This window comes from Lepisma saccharinum, chromosome 4, assembly GCF_977018435.1.
Source record: "Lepisma saccharinum chromosome 4, izLepSacc3.1, whole genome shotgun sequence".
NCBI classification, from domain to species: Eukaryota; Metazoa; Arthropoda; class Insecta; order Zygentoma; family Lepismatidae; genus Lepisma; species Lepisma saccharinum.
In genome coordinates, this window is record NC_139232.1 from 88,691,447 (window position 1) to 88,715,986 (window position 24,540).

Genomic DNA, 24,540 nt, shown 5'->3' on the forward strand with positions numbered 1-24,540 from the left:
AAGAGGAAGTTTTCTTTGCGCGCTCAAGCATGATTTAATGTTATTATATTTTCAGATTGACCACAAAACAAGGTGTTGACAGGCAGTGTGTATATATATTGTAAGAAGATGTTTTATTATCAACCTCCACTTCTTGCAGTACATCCTGGGCACAGCGTTGCAGGTTAACAAAGGACCTTTGGTCAGTTTTTTTTTCTTCTTAAAACTGTTCGGTTATTCGCTTGTTCCTGACATCATACACAAAAGTTTTCTCCGCGATGAGGATGACGCTACACAGAGTGTCGGCAGGCAAGGCATCGTGGAACTCGCACACAATTTTGATGTTGGTGCGATCGTTAACAACCACCTGCTTTCTTTTAGATGTGTTGATGACGAACATGGGTCTGCGAGCTATGAACTCGTTTGGATTGTAGTACACGTCCACGTTACCCGAAGTCACTCGTTTGTAAGCTGTGTACGCCTCGTACAGTTTCAGGTAGTCCTCTTCTGCGATGTTTAGGTTGTAGTTCTCACGTGGGAAAACTTCGTTCCTGCCATTTTTGAGGTAAATGTTCTTAATCTTGCAGTTGTCGAATTGGCTTGAATTTTTCTCCTGATTGTTACCCCTTCCTGTCTGGAAGAGTACGGCTGCAAACTCGGGCATGTCGTACCGAATGTTGTTGAATTGCGTGGTTACGTCAAATTCGAAATGATTGCCGGAAGCAGGTTTTTGCACACACTGGTAGCCATAAAACTGAATGGACACTTGAGGATTCTTCAGGATGTCGGCTTTGTACTTGAGAGCATAGTTTGATTCGTATTCTACCACTGGCACGCGCAGCTCCATGGACCTTACAAGACACTTGGCAGCGTCGGGTAGTGTGTTGGGAAGCAAGGTAGTCCCGTCCGGGCCCAAAGTGCTGTAGCGCATTAGTGCGTTGTTGTCGTTGGCAGCTCTGCGAAAAGTGACGCGCAAACCACCCTTCCACATGATCTCCTTGTAGTCCGAGAAGAAACCGGGCAGCAGACGCATGGGAAACAGTACTGTGTGACTTTGAGTTTTGATTTTTGTACCTGCTTCGAATCCCCCTGCCTGGTAGTATGCTGCATCGGTCTTGGAGAGTTTCAGTGTTCCCACGGCAGTCGAGGTAATCCCGGGGTAGTCAACCCTATCGATGACGGTGCCGTGCTTTCTAACTTCCACCTGCGAGAATAAGTACGGCACAAAATTATCTACGAGTCTTAGGTTTGCGTTGGCAAGAAATGCTTCGCCGTTGTCTCTCTTCACTACATCAAACTTGACGTACAAATCAGCTCTGTGAGGGTGAATGAATCCATCCCCGACGTCCACATCGTATTCTATCTCTCGATTCGCTTCGTTAAGGTTGGCAAACGTGCGACGGTTGGGAGGGAAGGACTGCAACTCGTAACTTTCGATTTGTTCCATGATGGTTATTTATTATATGTTAATCTCCACGACGGCAGTGGTCGCGGCTCCTGCAAAATCAACAACCTCCCCTCTTCTCGTTTGTCACTGCTAATTCTATGTTGTCTATGCGATTACGAGATACAGGAAAGTATATCGGTGGGGAGGGTGTGTAGATAATTGGCTCCATGAACTCAGAGTTTTGGTTTGAACGTAGCGATAATACCTGTCTGCTTGTGACTCCCTGGGATGCCGTCAGAGGATTTGGTGATCATACCTTGATTATTTTTACAGAGCAGTTCGGGTAGGTTGTTATATTTATAGACCCCACCCCAATTTTTTGTTTTGTGTTCATGGCGATGGTCGTACCTAATGCGGCGACCTGTTCACCCAGCGAGGCGTCTCTGCTGACGAGTCTCCCGAAAGCTGCGTGCTTTAATTTTCTGTCAGCATCATGACGTACATCGAGATCGGTATTGGTATTGTAGGCAATATCGTGATTCTTGCATGCAGCATCCAGGGGGATTCACACCCTTGTCGCCTCTCTCCAGTCGCTGTTCGAGTTTGGTACCGGGGCCGCAGTACTGGTAACCTGGCAAGTGCATCTCGAAGGGTAGCTTGTTGATGATGTCGTTCACGAGACCTCGACCTTCGGCCATGTTCCAAAATTTCGGAGGTAGGGTGTTGATGATTTTGATGAGGTACCCTATGCCTTTGTCGTCATTCACAATGAAGTTGGCAAGCTTGGAGCTAACCATGTCCACAATTCCTACCTTCTCGTTGCGAAAGTTGCTGTTGCCTGCATTCTCCTCTCCTGCAATAACCAACAACCTGTCTATGAGCTTGCCCACGTCGTCCACCCACACAAACTCTTTGGGCAGGGTGTTGTAGAGTTTGACGCCGCTGCCTGTTTTGACCTGGTTCCATATCGGCTTGATGAGGTTCTTGTATTTTTCGCCGCTGCTGGATTTGACGCGATTCTGCGTAGCGTCGTTGTTTTGGTACAAGGCATCCGTCATGATCAAAATTTCCTTGTAACTTTGGTAATCTTCGTCTGTGTAATCTCTTGGCTGCTTTTTTGGTGATGAGTTCCCACAGTCCCACCGTGCCGGGATACCTGTTCCAGCTGTTTTTCTCACCCAAATTGATTTTCATGTTGTCACCCTCGAACGTGACTTTCGATTTTCCGATCTTCCAAACCACGCCCTCGTTGAGTTCCATGGTTGGGTACAATCCGAAAACCTCGTTTTTCTCGAACTAAACTCAACGGCCTGTTGATCAATCAATTTTCGGAACGCTGCTCTTCTTGCTGGAACAGTGACGATTTCGGATTCGCGACGATCGACGTGACGAGGAAACCCAACGTGGGAAAATACAGAAACAAAATCAACGACTTTGTAAACGTTGCAACGTTGTGAGAAACGTTTCTCTATGCGTGTGTGTGTGTGCGTGTTCTGTAATTAGTGGACACTTACCAGAATTCCTTCCTAGTTTCTAGTGGTTCGTGAACAAAATCTCGTAATATATAACATGTTAGGATTGTAGAAACAGATTGATTAGAACAACTTGCGTGCTATGTACGCACTGGCGACGCAATGCAATGTTGTGGAGTGAGATTATGTGCGACTTCCCATATGATCGTTCCTCTGTTAACGCAGCACTATACTCATCAACAAGGCATATGTGGCGAGTGAGTGCACTTGTGCACATCAGTACTTAAGGACCAGTGTGTTGTGATTTCTTAGTTCAGTTCTTAACGTCAAGATAAAACTGCTTCATTGGAACAGTTTGTAGTTTCTTGGTTCACTATAATCGCACCTTATTTAACTCAGTACGGTTGAACCTACATGCAATACACAGATTTATATCTTCTGAAACAAGCTAGTTTTGGTTATCGAACTCGTAAATGCATACTTGAATAACTAAACTGATACAGCATTTCGATGTGTCTAAAATGGAAGGCCCAATGGAATTAATCACGAAAGTTTTCCACATTAACTAGGATGAATGATTGAGCAGTCATTGTGTTAGAAACCAAGAAAATGAGTTTCGGGTTTAAATACAACATCCTTTGGCACTTACTCTGGGTACTTTGCATCGTTCAAGAACATCCTACAGGTAAGCAATAATCTTTAGATTTTAGTTACGCCTAACCTTAATTTACTCTCTAATTACTTGCAACTGTTACAAGACGTATTCACTCCCGTGGTGTGACGAGTTTCCTCTTCGCTGTAGGCACTCAAATGTTAACGTCTCTTGCCGGCCACCGGGGCGGAGTGGTTAGCACATCGCGCTACGACACCAAGGGTCCCGGGTTCGAATCCTTGCCTGGGCATGGATGTTTGTGAGTGTCCAAATTTCACCATATCATCACTGCTCCCCATCTTCGCTAATTAGGCAAACGTTGCACAAAAGCGAAGTAAAATAAAGAATATCAATCAATCAAAGTCAACGTCTCGTTCACGTAGTACAACCTGGCTGCATTCTTGCAGGCTGGCGAAGCTCAGGCGCTTGGGCCCATAGCCAGAATAATCCTCTGAGGTAGGTTGCCCATATGTGTGTGTGACTGTATCGTCATCCATGGCATCAGATCACTATTTATCTTCACCGTTACGATTAGAGAAGAGTGGAAGAAAGGCGACGTAAAACAATTTGTACTTCAACGCCAGGGGTCCCGGGTTTCAATCCCAACCTGGGTGGGCATGGGTGTTCTTTGTAAGCGTCCATTATCAATTTCATCACTCATCCTCACCGTTACGATGATCCAAGAGTGACATAAATGTGAAGTAAAATAATTCAAATCAATAAACAATAATAATAATCTGTATTGATGTATTTTTTGTTATTTTACGTTGGTTTTCTGCCACCTTTAGCTAACAGCCACCATGAGCATGAGTGATGACTAGATGGAAATGATGAAGCGAAACTCACACAGAACGCTCCTGCTCAGGTCGGGACTCGAACCCGAAAACATCGGCGGTGACGTAACATAAACAACATCAAATGAAAGCAAGTCGACCTCTTCATCCCTATGAGCGGTGCCCTACGGCATCAACCCTAGAAACACTAGCTGTGCAGTGACATGACTGCATCCAATAAATTTTACAAGAACACAGATCGAAGCCGATATTGACAACAAGAACAGGCGATGCCTATCGCGAATAAATGAAATAAAGTTACGAAACGTGCGTTATTATGCGTGTGATTTGTGCGTAATGTGACGTGTGTCCAGTGCCCGCTTGCCTGTGAGATAAACTGCTCGAAGCGCCGTCACCGTAAGTCACCGGAAATTACTTTATTCTCTGATGGACAGTCAGAATTTTGACAGTTGTAGTTTTGACAGGGTGAAATATACTCGTAATAACCTGCTAACGGGAAAATGTTTGAATATTTTAAATCTGGGTTTGCCCATCTGACGTCATTGCCAACATCTGTTGTTAATACGAAAGGAAGGTGCCACCACACATGTAGAAAATTACGCAAGAAGAAACTTTATACTCATATAGAGACACGTAAATCACACTGAAGGTACAGATTAAAGATATACTATGTGGCTCTAATGGAGATCGAACCCGGAATCATTTCATTGAAAGGCGAGAGCGTTAACCACTACGCTATCGTGTAGGACTAAAAGTGCTTGAAGGACCTTCATTTACACAATTTATTTTAATAATGAGTCATATATGATAATAATATTTATAATATTTAAAAAATGATGATTAATCTTTATTGGCTTGGAATTGGAAAATTATCATCCACATAGAACATACGTATAAATAATCAGATAAAGGTGGCTTGACTTAGTGTCGGCCAATAACAATACAAGAGTACCCTATTTACCTGCGTAAAAGGCTCACTTTTTACCTTTAAATATAGGTCCAATAAACGGGGTGCGTCTTATACGCCGATACCCAGTTTTTGATTACCTCCATTTCTGGATTTCTTTTCTGTACTGAGTTAGACGATTTCTTTCTTGCTTCCTTGCGGTGTGTGACGAAGAAGATTAAAACGTATTATTTCCAATTAGATTAGGTAAGTTATTTGTTGAAAGTAGACATACATATTAATTTCTATTTGAAATACTGTGAATTAATTAAAAATTCAATGATAAAGATTTTTCCTAAAAAAATGTGTATAAAAAAAAGGTGCGTCTTATAAGTCGGCAAATACGGTAAGTCCTAATAACAATGATAATTAGTATTAAATGAGCACTTCAATAAAAATAATGGGGATCCTTTTTGTAATGCGAAGTTAGTGCAAGGCAAGTCCTAAATTCTGTTTTTCGATTTGACAACCTTCTTTTACTAAGCATGGCACATTCGCGCTATGGAATATAAGAATTTCTATTCAACCGTAAACATGGTTTCTGATAGAGCGGGTTTCATTGTATGACTCTCCGTTGTGAGTGGCCTTGTCTTCAGTTACGGCAGGCTACTCAGATGTTGAGCATCAATCTAATAACACTCAATTAATGATAAGAACGAATAACTGTTTCTATCGAGAATTGCATAAGTGGTAATGGGATTACCATATTTTTTTGTATCCCCTTTTGTATTTTACACTGCCTTTCTACCTCCTACGTTACACAGCATTTGTAAAACATCGGATAGGCTCGGGCCCTAAAATAGTTTATTCATGTAGTAGGGTTATCGTAAACTTGTAACGACCGTGTTAAGTGAACCGTACTTTGTATTTTTTTTTATTTACTTCCGTTTTGGATCTTTTAAAGTTAATTGCGACTATTGGGATTAATTATTCATTTTTTGTTATTAGGGCTCGCTTGTCTGCCACTTTGGCTAATCACGACGATTAGGACAGGTTAATGCGCCGTCGGGATTAATGAAGATTAACTGAAACTGATAAAGTTACAAACATTAAGAAGCACCAGGCTGCTATTCGAACCCAGAACATTTGGTAACGAGAACGTGAGCAGAGCATACAACGCGCTTGATCACCGAGGCAGAAGATATTGGTAAACGGCGTCAGTGAGTGCTTCGTTTTGGAGATCGCGTGTTCAAACCCCTTTGACTCTCCATCTTGACTGCTGTTCGCGTGGCACTCACTTGAGCTAATTGCTGGTATAGTAACTTCGGACAAGGCCATGGGCAGGCTTGTTTCCAATTTTTATAGTCATATTCACCGTTGCTATTGAAACAACGACATAACCTTATGACGTTAAGTAAATCGCCTTCGATTCCCGAATACAGAATATTTTGGATCTCCCTTTTAAATATAAGTTCCGATGAGTCTATATGAGTATAAAATTGACTTAGAACAAACTTTCTAATAACTTGAGCACTAACGCACTAAGAAGCTACCACATCAGTTCATTTCCATCGCCTCGATTAATCCAAAATATATAAAAAGCGACGTAAATAACTCGCATTAAAGGAAAGTGAGCCGTGATTCCCAAAATTCATGTTCACATTCAGCATTCGTTGAGATGTTAAAGTATTCAAATGTACGTCAGCTTCGTGCAAGCAACATACATGCATGTATTGAATATTGTCGTGACTTCGTATTTATATTTTTATTTTAAGTTGATCTTCTGCATCTTTTGGCCAATCACGACTGTCCTGAACTCAGTAATACCAACTGCATTTATAATCTTTATTCGTTTGCTTGATTTTCACTCTGCATTAACGTGGCCTATTCAGAATTTCTGGAGTATCTCTTAAGATTTATTTTTTTATTAAACATCCTACATTCGGATATCTTATCATTGATCCGACGTTCTTCATATTGAAAACCCCGGGCCAAAGAACCCCCTCCATCAACCGCTACTGGTATCAATCGTGCAGTTGTATCCCAAGAGACTAAAGGTATAAGAATTGTAAAAAATAAATCAACATTGAAAATCCATTGGTATTGAACCAAGGTCGCCTTAACTTAAGAAAATAATCCGTTACATCCAGCAATTATTACCCCCGTCCCCTTCCTCTTGTAGTGAAGCCACGGATATTTTGCAGAAAAATGATTCAATATTCCGGTTTCCTTAAGTTAAGAACAACGACAAACAATGATGATAATTCTAATGAAATTAGCTGTATGGTAGTACAAACATATATGATATAAGTCATTAATCTACCGCCAGCATCAAATTTCCCGTCAGCAGCGTTGAGAGGTTGACTCACTGCCCACGAATATTCCGGCTTCGAGTTCCGGTGTTGGTGTTCGTGAGTTTAATCAATTCCATCTAATTATTATTAACCACTTCTCTATCATAAATTCGCATCCGCGACATTAGAGATTTTGAGTTAATAAAAAAATATTTCCTTATTCAATATTCGAAACTAAGGCCCACCTAATTTATTGTCCACATAAGTTACTTCAAAGTTCCTCCCAGTGCTGCACTATTAAGAAAATAAATAATATTACCAAAGCAATTTACATAAAATATGAAAAAAATGGTATTCTATTTATGTTTTTCATTTCATTCTTTCTTTCCTGAATTACTACTCTTATCACTCAGGGTCCGTGGAAGGATACAATTTTATCTGCCCTTGTCCACACCCCACTCCTTTTCGGGACAATGACTATTTGTCATTCCAGAAATTTATCCGGCATCACAACAACATAAATAACAACCTGCAAAATGTCATTAACGATTTGCATCATACTACCTTTTTAGATTTATTATCCAGAAGTTATACAACGGATTCACAATCTACTAAACAGAAGCTATTATTCTTGAAACAATTATCCAGATGTTAAACAACGCGTCTAGTAGAAGCGATTATTCTCAAAACAATTATCCAGATGTTAAAAAATGCGTCTACTAGCACAAGCGATTATTCTCAAAACAAATATCCAGATGTTAAACAACGCGTCTACTAAACAGAAGCGATTATTCTCAAAACAATTATCCAGATGTTAAAAAAACGTGTCTACTAACACAAGTGATTATGCTCAAAACAATTTTCCAGATGTCAAACACCGCGTCTACTAAACAGAAGCGATTATTCTCAAAACAATTTTCCAGATGTTAAACAGCGCGTCTACTAAACAAGCGATTATTTCAAAACAATTATCTAGATGTATCTCAAAACAATTTTCCATATGTTAAACAGGGCGTCTACTAAACAGAAGCGATTATTCTCAAAACAATTATCCAGATGTTAAACAGCGCGTCTACTAAACAGAAGTGATTATTCTCAAAATAATTTTCCAGATGTTAAAAAACGCGTCTACTAAACAGAAGCGATTATTCTCAAAACAATTTTCCAGATGTTAAACAGCGCGTCAACTAAACAGAAGCGATTATTCTCAAAACAATTTTCCAGATGTATCTCAAAACAATTTTCCATATGTTAAACAGGGCGTCTACTAAACAGAAGCGATTATTCTCAAAACAATTATCCAGATGTTAAACAGCGCGTCTACTGAACAGAAGCGATTATTATCAAAACAATTATCTAGATGTTCAACAACGCGTCTACTAAACAGAAGCGATTATTCTGAAAACCATTTTCCAGCTGTTAAACAACGCCTCTACTAAACTAACTAACTAACTAACTCTCTAGCCTTCTTAAACCCGAAGGTTCATGGCTGCAGCAACACAGGCCTTCCATCTGTTTCTATCCTGAGCAAGATCTATATACTCTTTCCCATCCCCACCAATTTCCTTTAGGTCCACCTCAACGTTATGCCTCCATCTTCGTCTTGGCCTTCCTACAGTTCTCTTACCATCAGGTTTCCCAACAAGAATCCTGTAAACCCTTCTTTCCTCTCCCATTCGTGCCACATGGCCTCCCCACCTAAGTCTTCTTGATTTAATCAATCTTATAATATCTGGACATGATACAAATTATTTAGTTCTAAATTATGTAACCTTCTCCACTCACCTGTCTCCTCATCCCTTTTAGGTCCAAATATTTTCCTAAGCATCTTATTTTCAAATACTCTCAATTTATGTTCCTCTTTCAATGTAAGGGACCAAGTTTCGCATCCATATAATAATACAAGCAAAATTATTGTTTTGTATATTTTAACTTTTAGTTTCTTAGATATTAAACGAGAAGACAAAAGTTTATGATGAGTAAAGTAACATACATTTCCTGAAGTAAGCCTGCTTTTTATTTCCTCTTTAATATCATTTTTAATTGTTAATATTACTCCTAAGTACTTGAATTTGGAAACTGGTTCAAACGAGTTGCTATCAATAATTAGATTTTGATTATTGCCTAACACTTGGTTTCAACCTGTAAGCATATATTTAATTTTCTCTTTGTTAACTTCCGAACCTATCTCTTTAGCAGTTTGAAAAATAATTTAGCATTATTCCGTATTTATATCATCCCATAATAAGTTTACATAATCTGCATATGCTAACAGTTGAGTCACACCTTTTAATTTTAGTACTCCGTTAGTTTCTTTTACATTCCAAACTGCGTATTCTAAGGCAAAATTAAAGAACAATGGAGATGATGCATCTCCTTGTTTTAACCCATCATGAATTGTAAGTTTGTCAGACATATTAATATCCACACGAATTTTACTTTGTGTTTCACTGGTGCATACATTTATCATATTAACTAGCTTCTTAGGTATTCCATACTAGACTAATATATTATATAATTTATTTTTTGACTGAATCATATGCTTTTTTAAAATCAATGAAGAGCTGATGGGCATTTTGATTATATTCGCACGTTTTCTGATGTGAAAAATTTGATCTGTAGTTAATCTGTTACGTTTAAATCCACATTGATATCACCTATAATTTCTTAATATATGGATTAGTCTTGTTAAAAGAATGTTAGATAATATTTTATATGTTTTTGAGAGTAGAGAAATTCCACGGTAATTATTACAGTTCATTTTATCACCTTCTTTAAACACAGGAACAATTATGGATTCTATTCACTGTTGAGAGATTTCTTCTTTATTCCGTATTAAACAAATTAATTTATGAATTTGACATATTAATGAATTTCCACCATATATAATTAACTCAGCTGGTATTAAATCACTGCCAGGTGCTTTGATATTCTTTAGCCTTTTAATAGCATCCTTAACTTCAGTCAAGTTAGGTTCTGGAACTAAAGGTTCTGTTGTGTGGACTTCATTTACTTCCGATTTATCTCCTACATGGACATTTAAGAGGTCATTAAATTAGTTCTTCCATCTATTTAAAATATCACTTGGATCAGCCAAAAAATCACCGTTTTTATCTTTTATCAGGTATACTTTAGGTTGCCACCCCTTTCTAAATGCAATTACACCTTTATATAAATCTATGATATTTTGGTTTTTGCTGTTTGTTTCAATTTCACTAATTTTGCTTTTCCAATAATCTCTTTTTTTACTTCTAAACGTGCGGTAACTTCTCGCTTTATTCTATTATAAATGCTTAGATTTGTATTATCAGAGTTATTTAACCACCTAAGTTTAGCCTGATTTCTTATTTCTATTAGATTACGAGTAGTGCAGGTGGGGGAGTTCACAAACCGAAAATGAGGCTCGGTGAGGCTTGCCTTAATGGATTTCTCTCGTAAGGCATGAGCCTCATTTTCTGGCAGTGTTGCCAGCTGCTTACTCGAAAAAATCACCAAGATTTTTTTGGGGTCTAACCTAGCCTAAAGCAAGGAGCTGGCAATCTTGCTTGAGGCTTGCCTTATGCAAGGTTGCCAACCTACTGGTACTTTTGCCATAGCCTTTTACAAAAAAAGAGAGGAGAGAGAGAGAGGGAAGAGTTAAACAACCGACAGCTTACCTACAGCCTTTCTTGGTCTAACCTAACCTAAAGCAAGGAGCTGGCAACCTTGCTTGAGGCTTGCCTTACAGTGCATAAAGCAAGGTTGCCAACCTACTGGTATTTTTGCCATAGCTTTTTACAAAAAAGAGAGAGAGAGAGGGGGAAGAGTTAAACAACCGACAGCTTACCTACAGCTTTTCTTGGTCTAACCTAACCTAAAGCAAGGAGCTGGCAATCTTGCTTGAGGCTTGCCTTACAGTGCATAAAGCAAGGTTGCCAACCTACTGGTACTTTTGCCATAGCCTTTTACAAAAAGGAGAGAGAGAGGGAAGAGTTAAACAACCGACAGCCTACCTACAGCTTTTCTTGGTCTAACCTAACCTAAAGCATGGAGCTGGCAACTTTGCTTGAGGCTTGCCTTACAGTGCATAAAGCAATTTTTGCCAACCTACACACACTGGGCAAGGAGAGCCGGCAACAAATATGTACTGCCGTAAAAGAGAGAGAGATGGGTGGATGGCAACACAGTATGTGTGTGCGTGTGTGCGTATAATATGCAGTATTATTAACTAGAGTGTGTTGGCAATTTACTTACAACTAAAAAAAAATAGAGATGCCAACATTGCTGTAAGATGAAGAGAGAGAGAAAGGCCCATGGCTGGCAACAGTGGTGAGCGAATGCGCCATATCGCAATTTTCCAAGTCCCGAGGGCCAATGTTTGTATATCGTGACTTTTGTAAACCTCTCTCTCGGGGGAACGATGTGCCACACACGCGCGCGCGCGTATGTATTGTGACGCAAACAAACAAACAAAATAATAATTGTTGTTTTTTAGGATACCTGGCCCCTATAACCTCGCCAGGGTGCGTGGTGCCCAACCAAAAAAGTAAAGGTTTTCTAACGGCTGCGGTTATCTACAACCGCACCTCTGTAGAGTTTCACGTGTTTTTTTTCTCAAACTTCCATGAAACTCTACAGAGGACCTCCGTAATGCATACAACGTGTACTAACGACTCTAGTGTTATTTGATGTTGTGATATTTTTGGATATAAAGTTTTATTGTGAGATATAGGTAAAAATAATTATGTTTATTATAATATTTTCTTGATGAAGATGGAGAATATGTGTGTGTTACAAATAAAGTTGCATGCTTTTTTTTTTCTAGTGTGTGTGTATGTGTTTTTTGATGTTTCGACAGCATCTGAAACGATAAAAAAAGAAATTTTATTGTTAATTTTCACGTGTAAAAACAACAACAAATTTTTTTGTGCAAATTTTCTGATTGTTTTGTGCTATAGTGATGAAAAAAAGATATTGTAACTGATAACTAATGAAATTGATATTTGTAACTGATCTGAACTACTGAAATTCGTATTGTGCTATTGTAACTGATTGTGCTAGTACAGAAATTTCTTATTGTGCGAGAAAAAAGGTTAAAAACTTGTTAAAACTGCTCTGTGACCCTCTCGTTCTTCACGTCGTGGACGAAGGACTTCTCGGCGACCAGAATGACACTGCATACGGTATCCTCGGGCAACGGACTGTTGAACTCGCAGACGATCTTGATGTTGGTTCGATCGTTGACCACCACCTGCTTTCTCTTAGATGTGTTGATGACGAACATGGGTCTGCGGGTTTTGAATTCGCTGGGCGTGTAGTACATGTCCATGCTTCCCTCGGTCACGCGCTTGTAAGCCGTGTAAGCTTCGTAAAGTTTGAGGTAATCGTTTTTGGTCATGTCGAGGTTGTAATTCTCGCGCGGGAACACTTCGTTGCGTCTATTTTTCAGATAAACATTCTTGATCTTGCAGTCGTCGAACTTGCTGGAATTTTTTTCCTGGTTGTTATCGCGCCCGGTCTGAAAAAGCACTACGACGAAATTTGGCATGTCGAACTGTATGTTGTTGAACTGTGTCGTCACATCGAATTCCATGTGACTTCCCGACGCTATCTTCTGCACACACTGGTAACCGTGAAAGTGAATCGACACCTGCGGACTCTTCAAGATCTCTGCTTTGTACTTGAGGGCGTAGTTTGTTTCGTATTCTACGATCGGCATTCTCAATTCCATGCTCCGGATGACGCACTTGGCTGCTTCGGGTAATGTGTTGGCTATCGGCGTGCCGTCGGCGTTCAAGTTGGTGTATCTCATCAGTGCGTTGTTGTCGTTGGCTACTCTTCGAAAAGTAATGCGCAATCCTCTCTTCCACATGATCTCCTTGTAGTCCGAGAAGAAACCGGGTAGCAGACGCATGGGAAAGAGCGCTGTGTGACTTGTCGTCGATATTTTCGTCTCTGCTTCGAATCCTCCCGCTTGGTAGTTCGCTGCGTCTGTTTTGGATAATTTCAATGTTCCCACTGCTGTCGACGTGATGCCTGGATAATCGATTCTGTCGATGACGGTGTTGTGTTTCCTCACCTCCACCTGTGAGAACAGGTGAGGCACGAAGTTGTCCACGAGTTTCAAATTTGCATTGGGCGAAAACGCGTCTCCGCTTTCCTTCTTCACCACGTCGAATTGAAGGTTAAAAGGTCCGCTCTGTGAGGATGAACGAACCCGTCGCCTACGTCCACGTCGTATTCGATCTCCCGGTTCGCTTTGTTCAAATTTCCGAACATAGGTTCTATTCATACTTTTACTCACGTATAGGCGTACGTGATGAATCAGCAAACAGATTTTTCCCAAGTTTTACCGTTTCCAAGATAACCCCACTTCCGGTCGCTATTTTCGATTTCCGAACATAGGTTCTATTCATATTTTTTCTCACGTATAGGTGTACATGATGAATCCGCAAACAGATTTTTCCTAAGTCTTACTGTTTCCAAGATAACGCTATTTTCGGTCGCTATTTTCGATTTCCGAACATAGGTTCTATTCATATTTTTTCTCACGTATAGGTGTACGTGATGAATCCCCAAACATATTTTTCCCAAGTCTTACTGTTTCCAAGATAACCCCACTTCCGGTCGCTATTTTCGATTTCCGAACATAGGTTCTATTCATATTTTTTCTCACGTATAGGTGTACATGATGAATCCGCAAACAGATTTTTCCTAAGTCTTACCGTTTCCAAGATAACGCTACTTCCGGTCGCTATTTTCGATTTCCGAACATAGGTTCTATTTATATTTTTTCTCACGTATAGGTGTACGTGATGAATCCCCAAACATATTTTTCCTAAGTCTTACTGTTTCCAAGATAACTCTACTTCCGGTCGCTATTTTGGATTTCCGAACATAGGTTCTATTCATACTTTTTCTCACGTATAGGTGTACGTGATGAATCCCCAAACATATTTTTCCTAAGTCTTACTGTTTCCAAGATAACCCCACTTCCGGACGCTATTTTCGATTTCCGAACATAGGTTCTATTCATATTTTTACGCACGTATAGGCGTACGTGATGAATCCCCAAACAGATTTTTAACAAGTCTTACTGTTTCCAAGATAACCCCACTTCCGGTCGCTATTTTCGATTTCCGAGCATAGGTTCTATTCATACTTTTTCTCACGTATAGGCGTACGTGATGAATCCGCAAACAGATTTTTTGCTAAGTTATGAATTGGAGGGTTCTATGACAACCTATATTAATTCTCGTAAGAGAACAGAACGTGTCCTACGGGGCAAGTTAAGTTAAGGGGCATGTGCATGGCCAAAGAGGAAGTTTTCTTTGCGCGCTCAAGCATGATTTAATGTTATTATATTTTCAGATTGACCACAAAACAAGGTGTTGACAGGCAGTGTGTATATATATTGTAAGAAGATGTTTTATTATCAACCTCCACTTCTTGCAGTACATCCTGGGCACAGCGTTGCAGGTTAACAAAGGACCTTTGGTCAGTTTTTTTTTCTTCTTAAAACTGTTCGGTTATTCGCTTGTTCCTGACATCATACACAAAAGTTTTCTCCGCGATGAGGATGACGCTACACAGAGTGTCGGCAGGCAAGGCATCGTGGAACTCGCACACAATTTTGATGTTGGTGCGATCGTTAACAACCACCTGCTTTCTTTTAGATGTGTTGATGACGAACATGGGTCTGCGAGCTATGAACTCGTTTGGATTGTAGTACACGTCCACGTTACCCGAAGTCACTCGTTTGTAAGCTGTGTACGCCTCGTACAGTTTCAGGTAGTCCTCTTCTGCGATGTTTAGGTTGTAGTTCTCACGTGGGAAAACTTCGTTCCTGCCATTTTTGAGGTAAATGTTCTTAATCTTGCAGTTGTCGAATTGGCTTGAATTTTTCTCCTGATTGTTACCCCTTCCTGTCTGGAAGAGTACGGCTGCAAACTCGGGCATGTCGTACCGAATGTTGTTGAATTGCGTGGTTACGTCAAATTCGAAATGATTGCCGGAAGCAGGTTTTTGCACACACTGGTAGCCATAAAACTGAATGGACACTTGAGGATTCTTCAGGATGTCGGCTTTGTACTTGAGAGCATAGTTTGATTCGTATTCTACCACTGGCACGCGCAGCTCCATGGACCTTACAAGACACTTGGCAGCGTCGGGTAGTGTGTTGGGAAGCAAGGTAGTCCCGTCCGGGCCCAAAGTGCTGTAGCGCATTAGTGCGTTGTTGTCGTTGGCAGCTCTGCGAAAAGTGACGCGCAAACCACCCTTCCACATGATCTCCTTGTAGTCCGAGAAGAAACCGGGCAGCAGACGCATGGGAAACAGTACTGTGTGACTTTGAGTTTTGATTTTTGTACCTGCTTCGAATCCCCCTGCCTGGTAGTATGCTGCATCGGTCTTGGAGAGTTTCAGTGTTCCCACGGCAGTCGAGGTAATCCCGGGGTAGTCAACCCTATCGATGACGGTGCCGTGCTTTCTAACTTCCACCTGCGAGAATAAGTACGGCACAAAATTATCTACGAGTCTTAGGTTTGCGTTGGCAAGAAATGCTTCGCCGTTGTCTCTCTTCACTACATCAAACTTGACGTACAAATCAGCTCTGTGAGGGTGAATGAATCCATCCCCGACGTCCACATCGTATTCTATCTCTCGATTCGCTTCGTTAAGGTTGGCAAACGTGCGACGGTTGGGAGGGAAGGACTGCAACTCGTAACTTTCGATTTGTTCCATGATGGTTATTTATTATATGTTAATCTCCACGACGGCAGTGGTCGCGGCTCCTGCAAAATCAACAACCTCCCCTCTTCTCGTTTGTCACTGCTAATTCTATGTTGTCTATGCGATTACGAGATACAGGAAAGTATATCGGTGGGGAGGGTGTGTAGATAATTGGCTCCATGAACTCAGAGTTTTGGTTTGAACGTAGCGATAATACCTGTCTGCTTGTGACTCCCTGGGATGCCGTCAGAGGATTTGGTGATCATACCTTGATTATTTTTACAGAGCAGTTCGGGTAGGTTGTTATATTTATAGACCCCACCCCAATTTTTTGTTTTGTGTTCATGGCGATGGTCGTACCTAATGCGGCGACCTGTTCACCCAGCGAGGCGTCTCTGCTGACGAGTCTCCCGAAAGCTGCGTGCTTTAATTTTCTGTCAGCATCATGACGTACATCGAGATCGGTATTGGTATTGTAGGCAATATCGTGATTCTTGCATGCAGCATCCAGGGGGATTCACACCCTTGTCGCCTCTCTCCAGTCGCTGTTCGAGTTTGGTACCGGGGCCGCAGTACTGGTAACCTGGCAAGTGCATCTCGAAGGGTAGCTTGTTGATGATGTCGTTCACGAGACCTCGACCTTCGGCCATGTTCCAAAATTTCGGAGGTAGGGTGTTGATGATTTTGATGAGGTACCCTATGCCTTTGTCGTCATTCACAATGAAGTTGGCAAGCTTGGAGCTAACCATGTCCACAATTCCTACCTTCTCGTTGCGAAAGTTGCTGTTGCCTGCATTCTCCTCTCCTGCAATAACCAACAACCTGTCTATGAGCTTGCCCACGTCGTCCACCCACACAAACTCTTTGGGCAGGGTGTTGTAGAGTTTGACGCCGCTGCCTGTTTTGACCTGGTTCCATATCGGCTTGATGAGGTTCTTGTATTTTTCGCCGCTGCTGGATTTGACGCGATTCTGCGTAGCGTCGTTGTTTTGGTACAAGGCATCCGTCATGATCAAAATTTCCTTGTAACTTTGGTAATCTTCGTCTGTGTAATCTCTTGGCTGCTTTTTTGGTGATGAGTTCCCACAGTCCCACCGTGCCGGGATACCTGTTCCAGCTGTTTTTCTCACCCAAATTGATTTTCATGTTGTCACCCTCGAACGTGACTTTCGATTTTCCGATCTTCCAAACCACGCCCTCGTTGAGTTCCATGGTTGGGTACAATCCGAAAACCTCGTTTTTCTCGAACTAAACTCAACGGCCTGTTGATCAATCAATTTTCGGAACGCTGCTCTTCTTGCTGGAACAGTGACGATTTCGGATTCGCGACGATCGACGTGACGAGGAAACCCAACGTGGGAAAATACAGAAACAAAATCAACGACTTTGTAAACGTTGCAACGTTGTGAGAAACGTTTCTCTATGCGTGTGTGTGTGTGCGTGTTCTGTAATTAGTGGACACTTACCAGAATTCCTTCCTAGTTTCTAGTGGTTCGTGAACAAAATCTCGTAATATATAACATGTTAGGATGTGAGAAACGTTTCTCACAACGTTGCAACGTTTACAAAGTCGTTGATTTTGTTTCTGTATTTTCCCACGTTGGGTTTCCTCGTCACGTCGATCGTCGCGAATCCGAAATCGTCACTGTTCCAGCAAGAAGAGCAGCGTTCCGAAAATTGATTGATCAACAGGCCGTTGAGTTTAGTTCGAGAAAGACGAGGTTTTCGGATTGTACCCAACCATGGAACTCAACGAGGGCGTGGTTTGGAAGATCGGAAAATCGAAAGTCACGTTCGAGGGTGACAACATGAAAATCAATTTGGGTGAGAAAAACAGCTGGAACAGGTATCCCGGCACGGTGGGACTGTGGGGAACTCATCACCAAAAAAGCAGCCAAGAGATTACACAGACGAAGATTACCAAAGTTACAAGGAAATTTTGATCATGACGGATGCCTTGTACCAAAACAACGACGCTACGCAGAATCGCGTCAAATCCAGCAGCGGCGAAAAATACAAGAACCTCATCAAGCCGATATGGAACCAGGTCAAAACAGGCAGCGGCGTCAAACTCTACAACACCCTGCCCAAAGAGTTTGTGTGGGTGGACGACGTGGGCAAGCTCATAGACAGGTTGTTGGTTATTGCAGGAGAGGAGAATGCAGGCAACAGCAACTTTCGCAACGAGAAGGTAGGAATTGTGGACATGGTTAGCTCCAAGCTTGCCAACTTCATTGTGAATGACGACAAAGGCATAGGTACCTCATCAAAATCATCAACACCCTACCTCCGAAATTTTGGAACATGGCCGAAGGTCGAGGTCTCGTGAACGACATCATCAACAAGCTACCCTTCGAGATGCACTTGCCAGGTTACCAGTACTGCGGCCCCGGTACCAAACTCGAACAGCGACTGGAGAGAGGCGACAAGGGTGTGAATCCCCCTGGATGCTGCATGCAAGAATCACGATATTGCCTACAATACCAATACCGATCTCGATGTACGTCATGATGCTGACAGAAAATTAAAGCACGCAGCTTTCGGGAGACTCGTCAGCAGAGACGCCTCGCTGGGTGAACAGGTCGCCGCATTAGGTACGACCATCGCCATGAACACAAAACAAAAAATTGGGGTGGGGTCTATAAATATAACAACCTACCCGAACTGCTCTGTAAAAATAATCAAGGTATGATCACCAAATCCTCTGACGGCATCCCAGGGAGTCACAAGCAGACAGGTATTATCGCTACGTTCAAACCAAAACTCTGAGTTCATGGAGCCAATTATCTACACACCCTCCCCACCGATATACTTTCCTGTATCTCGTAATCGCATAGACAACATAGAATTAGCAGTGACAAACGAGAAGAGGGGAGGTTGTTGATTTTGCAGGAGCCGCGACCACTGCCGTCGTGGAGATTAACATATAATAAATAACCATCATGGAACAAATCGAAAGTTACGAGTTGCAGTCCTTCCCTCCCAACCGTCGCACGTTTGCCAACCTTAACGAAGCGAATCGAGAGATAGAATACGATGTGGACGTCGGGGATGGATTCATTCACCCTCACAGAGCTGATTTGTACGTCAAGTTTGATGTAGTGAAGAGAGACAACGGCGAAGCATTTCTTGCCAACGCAAACCTAAGACTCGTAGATAATTTTGTGCCGTACTTATTCTCGCAGGTGGAAGTTAGAAAGCACGGCACCGTCATCGATAGGGTTGACTACCCCGGGATTACCTCGACTGCCGTGGGAACACTGAAACTCTCCAAGACCGATGCAGCATACTACCAGGCAGGGGGATTCGAAGCAGGTACAAAAATCAAAACTCAAAGTCACACAGTACTGTTTCCCATGCGTCTGCTGCCCGGTTTCTTCTCGGACTACAAGGAGATCATGTGGAAGGGTGGTTTGCGCGTCACTTTTCGCAGAGCTGCCAACGACAACAACGCACTAATGCGCTACAGCACTTTGGGCCCGGACGGGACTACCTTGCTTCCCAACACACTACCCGACGCTGCCAAGTGTCTTGTAAGGTCCATGGAGCTGCGCGTGCCAGTGGTAGAATACGAATCAAACTATGCTCTCAAGTACAAAGCCGACATCCTGAAGAATCCTCAAGTGTCCATTCAGTTTTATGGCTACCAGTGTGTGCAAAAACCTGCTTCCGGCAATCATTTCGAATTTGACGTAACCACGCAATTCAACAACATTCGGTACGACATGCCCGAGTTTGCAGCCGTACTCTTCCAGACAGGAAGGGGTAACAATCAGGAGAAAAATTCAAGCCAATTCGACAACTGCAAGATTAAGAACATTTACCTCAAAAATGGCAGGAACGAAGTTTTCCCACGTGAGAACTACAACCTAAACATCGCAGAAGAGGACTACCTGAAACTGTACGAGGCGTACACAGCTTACAAACGAGTGACTTCGGGTAACGTGGACGTGTACTACAATCCAAACGAGTTCATAGCTCGCAGACCCATGTTCGTCATCAACACATCTAAAAGAAAGCAGGTGGTTGTTAACGATCGCACCAACATCAAAATTGTGTGCGAGTTCCACGATGCCTTGCCTGCCGACACTCTGTGTAGCGTCATCCTCATCGCGGAGAAAACTTTTGTGTATGATGTCAGGAACAAGCGAATAACCGAACAGTTTTAAGAAGAAAAAAAAACTGACCAAAGGTCCTTTGTTAACCTGCAACGCTGTGCCCAGGATGTACTGCAAGAAGTGGAGGTTGATAATAAAACATCTTCTTACAATATATATACACACTGCCTGTCAACACCTTGTTTTGTGGTCAATCTGAAAATATAATAACATTAAATCATGCTTGAGCGCGCAAAGAAAACTTCCTCTTTGGCCATGCACATGCCCCTTAACTTAACTTGCCCCGTAGGACACGTTCTGTTCTCTTACGAGAATTAATATAGGTTGTCATAGAACCCTCCAATTCATAACTTAGCAAAAAATCTGTTTGCGGATTCATCACGTACGCCTATACGTGAGAAAAAGTATGAATAGAACCTATGCTCGGAAATCGAAAATAGCGACCGGAAGTGGGGTTATCTTGGAAACAGTAAGACTTGTTAAAAATCTGTTTGGGGATTCATCACGTACGCCTATACGTGCGTAAAAATATGAATAGAACCTATGTTCGGAAATCGAAAATAGCGTCCGGAAGTGGGGTTATCTTGGAAACAGTAAGACTTAGGAAAAATATGTTTGGGGATTCATCACGTACACCTATACGTGAGAAAAAGTATGAATAGAACCTATGTTCGGAAATCCAAAATAGCGACCGGAAGTAGAGTTATCTTGGAAACAGTAAGACTTAGGAAAAATATGTTTGGGGATTCATCACGTACACCTATACGTGAGAAAAAATATAAATAGAACCTATGTTCGGAAATCGAAAATAGCGACCGGAAGTAGCGTTATCTTGGAAACGGTAAGACTTAGGAAAAATCTGTTTGCGGATTCATCATGTACACCTATACGTGAGAAAAAATATGAATAGAACCTATGTTCGGAAATCGAAAATAGCGACCGGAAGTGGGGTTATCTTGGAAACAGTAAGACTTGGGAAAAATATGTTTGGGGATTCATCACGTACACCTATACGTGAGAAAAAATATAAATAGAACCTATGTTCGGAAATCGAAAATAGCGACCGAAAATAGCGTTATCTTGGAAACAGTAAGACTTAGGAAAAATCTGTTTGCGGATTCATCATGTACACCTATACGTGAGAAAAAATATGAATAGAACCTATGTTCGGAAATCGAAAATAGCGACCGGAAGTGGGGTTATCTTGGAAACGGTAAAACTTGGGAAAAATCTGTTTGCTGATTCATCACGTACGCCTATACGTGAGTAAAAGTATGAATAGAACCTATGTTCGGAAATTTGAACAAAGCGAACCGGGAGATCGAATACGACGTGGACGTAGGCGACGGGTTCGTTCATCCTCACAGAGCGGACCTTTTAACCTTCAATTCGACGTGGTGAAGAAGGAAAGCGGAGACGCGTTTTCGCCCAATGCAAATTTGAAACTCGTGGACAACTTCGTGCCTCACCTGTTCTCACAGGTGGAGGTGAGGAAACACAACACCGTCATCGACAGAATCGATTATCCAGGCATCACGTCGACAGCAGTGGGAACATTGAAATTATCCAAAACAGACGCAGCGAACTACCAAGCGGGAGGATTCGAAGCAGAGACGAAAATATCGACGACAAGTCACACAGCGCTCTTTCCCATGCGTCTGCTACCCGGTTTCTTCTCGGACTACAAGGAGATCATGTGGAAGAGAGGATTGCGCATTACTTTTCGAAGAGTAGCCAACGACAACAACGCACTGATGAGATACACCAACTTGAACGCCGACGGCACGCCGATAGCCAACACATTACCCGAAGCAGCCAAGTGCGTCATCCGGAGCATGGAATTGAGAATGCCGATCGTAGAATACGAAACAAACTACGCCCTCAAGTACAAAGCAGAGATCTTGAAGAGTCCGCAGGTGTCGATTCACTTTCACGGTTACCAGTGTGTGCAGAAGATAGCGTCGGGAAGTCACATGGAATTCGATGTGACGACACAGTTCAACAACATACAGTTCGACATGCCAAATTTCGTCGTAGTGCTTTTTCAGACCGGGCGCGATAACAACCAGGAAAAAAATTCCAGCAAGTTCGACGACTGCAAGATCAAGAATGTTTATCTGAAAAATAGACGCAACGAAGTGTTCCCGCGCGAGAATTACAACCTCGACATGACCAAAAACGATTACCTCAAACTTTACGAAGCTTACACGGCTTACAAGCGCGTGACCGAGGGAAGCATGGACATGTACTACACGCCCAGCGAATTCAAAACCCGCAGACCCATGTTCGTCATCAACACATCTAAGAGAAAGCAGGTGGTGGTCAACGATCGAACCAACATCAAGATCGTCTGCGAGTTCAACAGTCCGTTGCCCGAGGATACCGTATGCAGTGTCATTCTGGTCGCCGAGAAGTCCTTCGTCCACGACGTGAAGAACGAGAGGGTCACAGAGCAGTTTTAACAAGTTTTTAACCTTTTTTCTCGCACAATAAGAAATTTCTGTACTAGCACAATCAGTTACAATAGCACAATACGAATTTCAGTAGTTCAGATCAGTTACAAATATCAATTTCATTAGTTATCAGTTACAATATCTTTTTTTCATCACTATAGCACAAAACAATCAGAAAATTTGCACAAAAAAATTTGTTGTTGTTTTTACACGTGAAAATTAACAATAAAATTTCTTTTTTTATCGTTTCAGATGCTGTCGAAACATCAAAAAACACATACACACACACTAGAAAAAAAAAAGCATGCAACTTTATTTGTAACACACACATATTCTCCATCTTCATCAAGAAAATATTATAATAAACATAATTATTTTTACCTATATCTCACAATAAAACTTTATATCCAAAAATATCACAACATCAAATAACACTAGAGTCGTTAGTACACGTTGTATGCATTACGGAGGTCCTCTGTAGAGTTTCATGGAAGTTTGAGAAAAAAAACACGTGAAACTCTACAGAGGTGCGGTTGTAGATAACCGCAGCCGTTAGAAAACCTTTACTTTTTTGGTTGGGCACCACGCACCCTGGCGAGGTTATAGGGGCCAGGTATCCTAAAAAACAACAATTATTATTTTGTTTGTTTGTTTGCGTCACAATACATACGCGCGCGCGCGTGTGTGGCACATCGTTCCCCCGAGAGAGAGGTTTACAAAAGTCACGATATACAAACATTGGCCCTCGGGACTTGGAAAATTGCGATATGGCGCATTCGCTCACCACTGTTGCCAGCCATGGGCCTTTCTCTCTCTCTTCATCTTACAGCAATGTTGGCATCTCTATTTTTTTTTAGTTGTAAGTAAATTGCCAACACACTCTAGTTAATAATACTGCATATTATACGCACACACGCACACACATACTGTGTTGCCATCCACCCATCTCTCTCTCTTTTACGGCAGTACATATTTGTTGCCGGCTCTCCTTGCCCAGTGTGTGTAGGTTGGCAAAAATTGCTTTATGCACTGTAAGGCAAGCCTCAAGCAAAGTTGCCAGCTCCATGCTTTAGGTTAGGTTAGACCAAGAAAAGCTGTAGGTAGGCTGTCGGTTGTTTAACTCTTCCCTCTCTCTCTCCTTTTTGTAAAAGGCTATGGCAAAAGTACCAGTAGGTTGGCAACCTTGCTTTATGCACTGTAAGGCAAGCCTCAAGCAAGATTGCCAGCTCCTTGCTTTAGGTTAGGTTAGACCAAGAAAAGCTGTAGGTAAGCTGTCGGTTGTTTAACTCTTCCCCCTCTCTCTCTCTCTTTTTTGTAAAAAGCTATGGCAAAAATACCAGTAGGTTGGCAACCTTGCTTTATGCACTGTAAGGCAAGCCTCAAGCAAGGTTGCCAGCTCCTTGCTTTAGGTTAGGTTAGACCAAGAAAGGCTGTAGGTAAGCTGTCGGTTGTTTAACTCTTCCCTCTCTCTCTCTCCTCTCTTTTTTTGTAAAAGGCTATGGCAAAAGTACCAGTAGGTTGGCAACCTTGCATAAGGCAAGCCTCAAGCAAGATTGCCAGCTCCTTGCTTTAGGCTAGGTTAGACCCCAAAAAAATCTTGGTGATTTTTTCGAGTAAGCAGCTGGCAACACTGCCAGAAAATGAGGCTCATGCCTTACGAGAGAAATCCATTAAGGCAAGCCTCACCGAGCCTCATTTTCGGTTTGTGAACTCCCCCACCTGCACTACTATTACGACATTCGTTATCAAACCAGGGCTTACTTTTTCTTGGTTTATGATATCCTATACTTTCTTTA

General features: G+C 41.9%; 1 protein-coding gene across 1 annotated transcript in view; it reads left to right on the forward strand.

Moving 5' to 3' along the window:
• The first annotated feature begins 2,868 nt into the window (after positions 1 to 2,868).
• LOC145987257 (uncharacterized) overlaps positions 2,869 to 24,540 on the forward strand; it is a 563,513-nt gene continuing 541,841 nt past the window's right edge. The window contains exon 1 of the mRNA XM_083121773.1: positions 2,869 to 3,523. Coding sequence (XP_082977899.1) covers positions 3,448 to 3,523 — 76 coding nt within the window. The 5' untranslated portion in view covers positions 2,869 to 3,447. The remainder of the gene's footprint in view (positions 3,524 to 24,540) is intronic.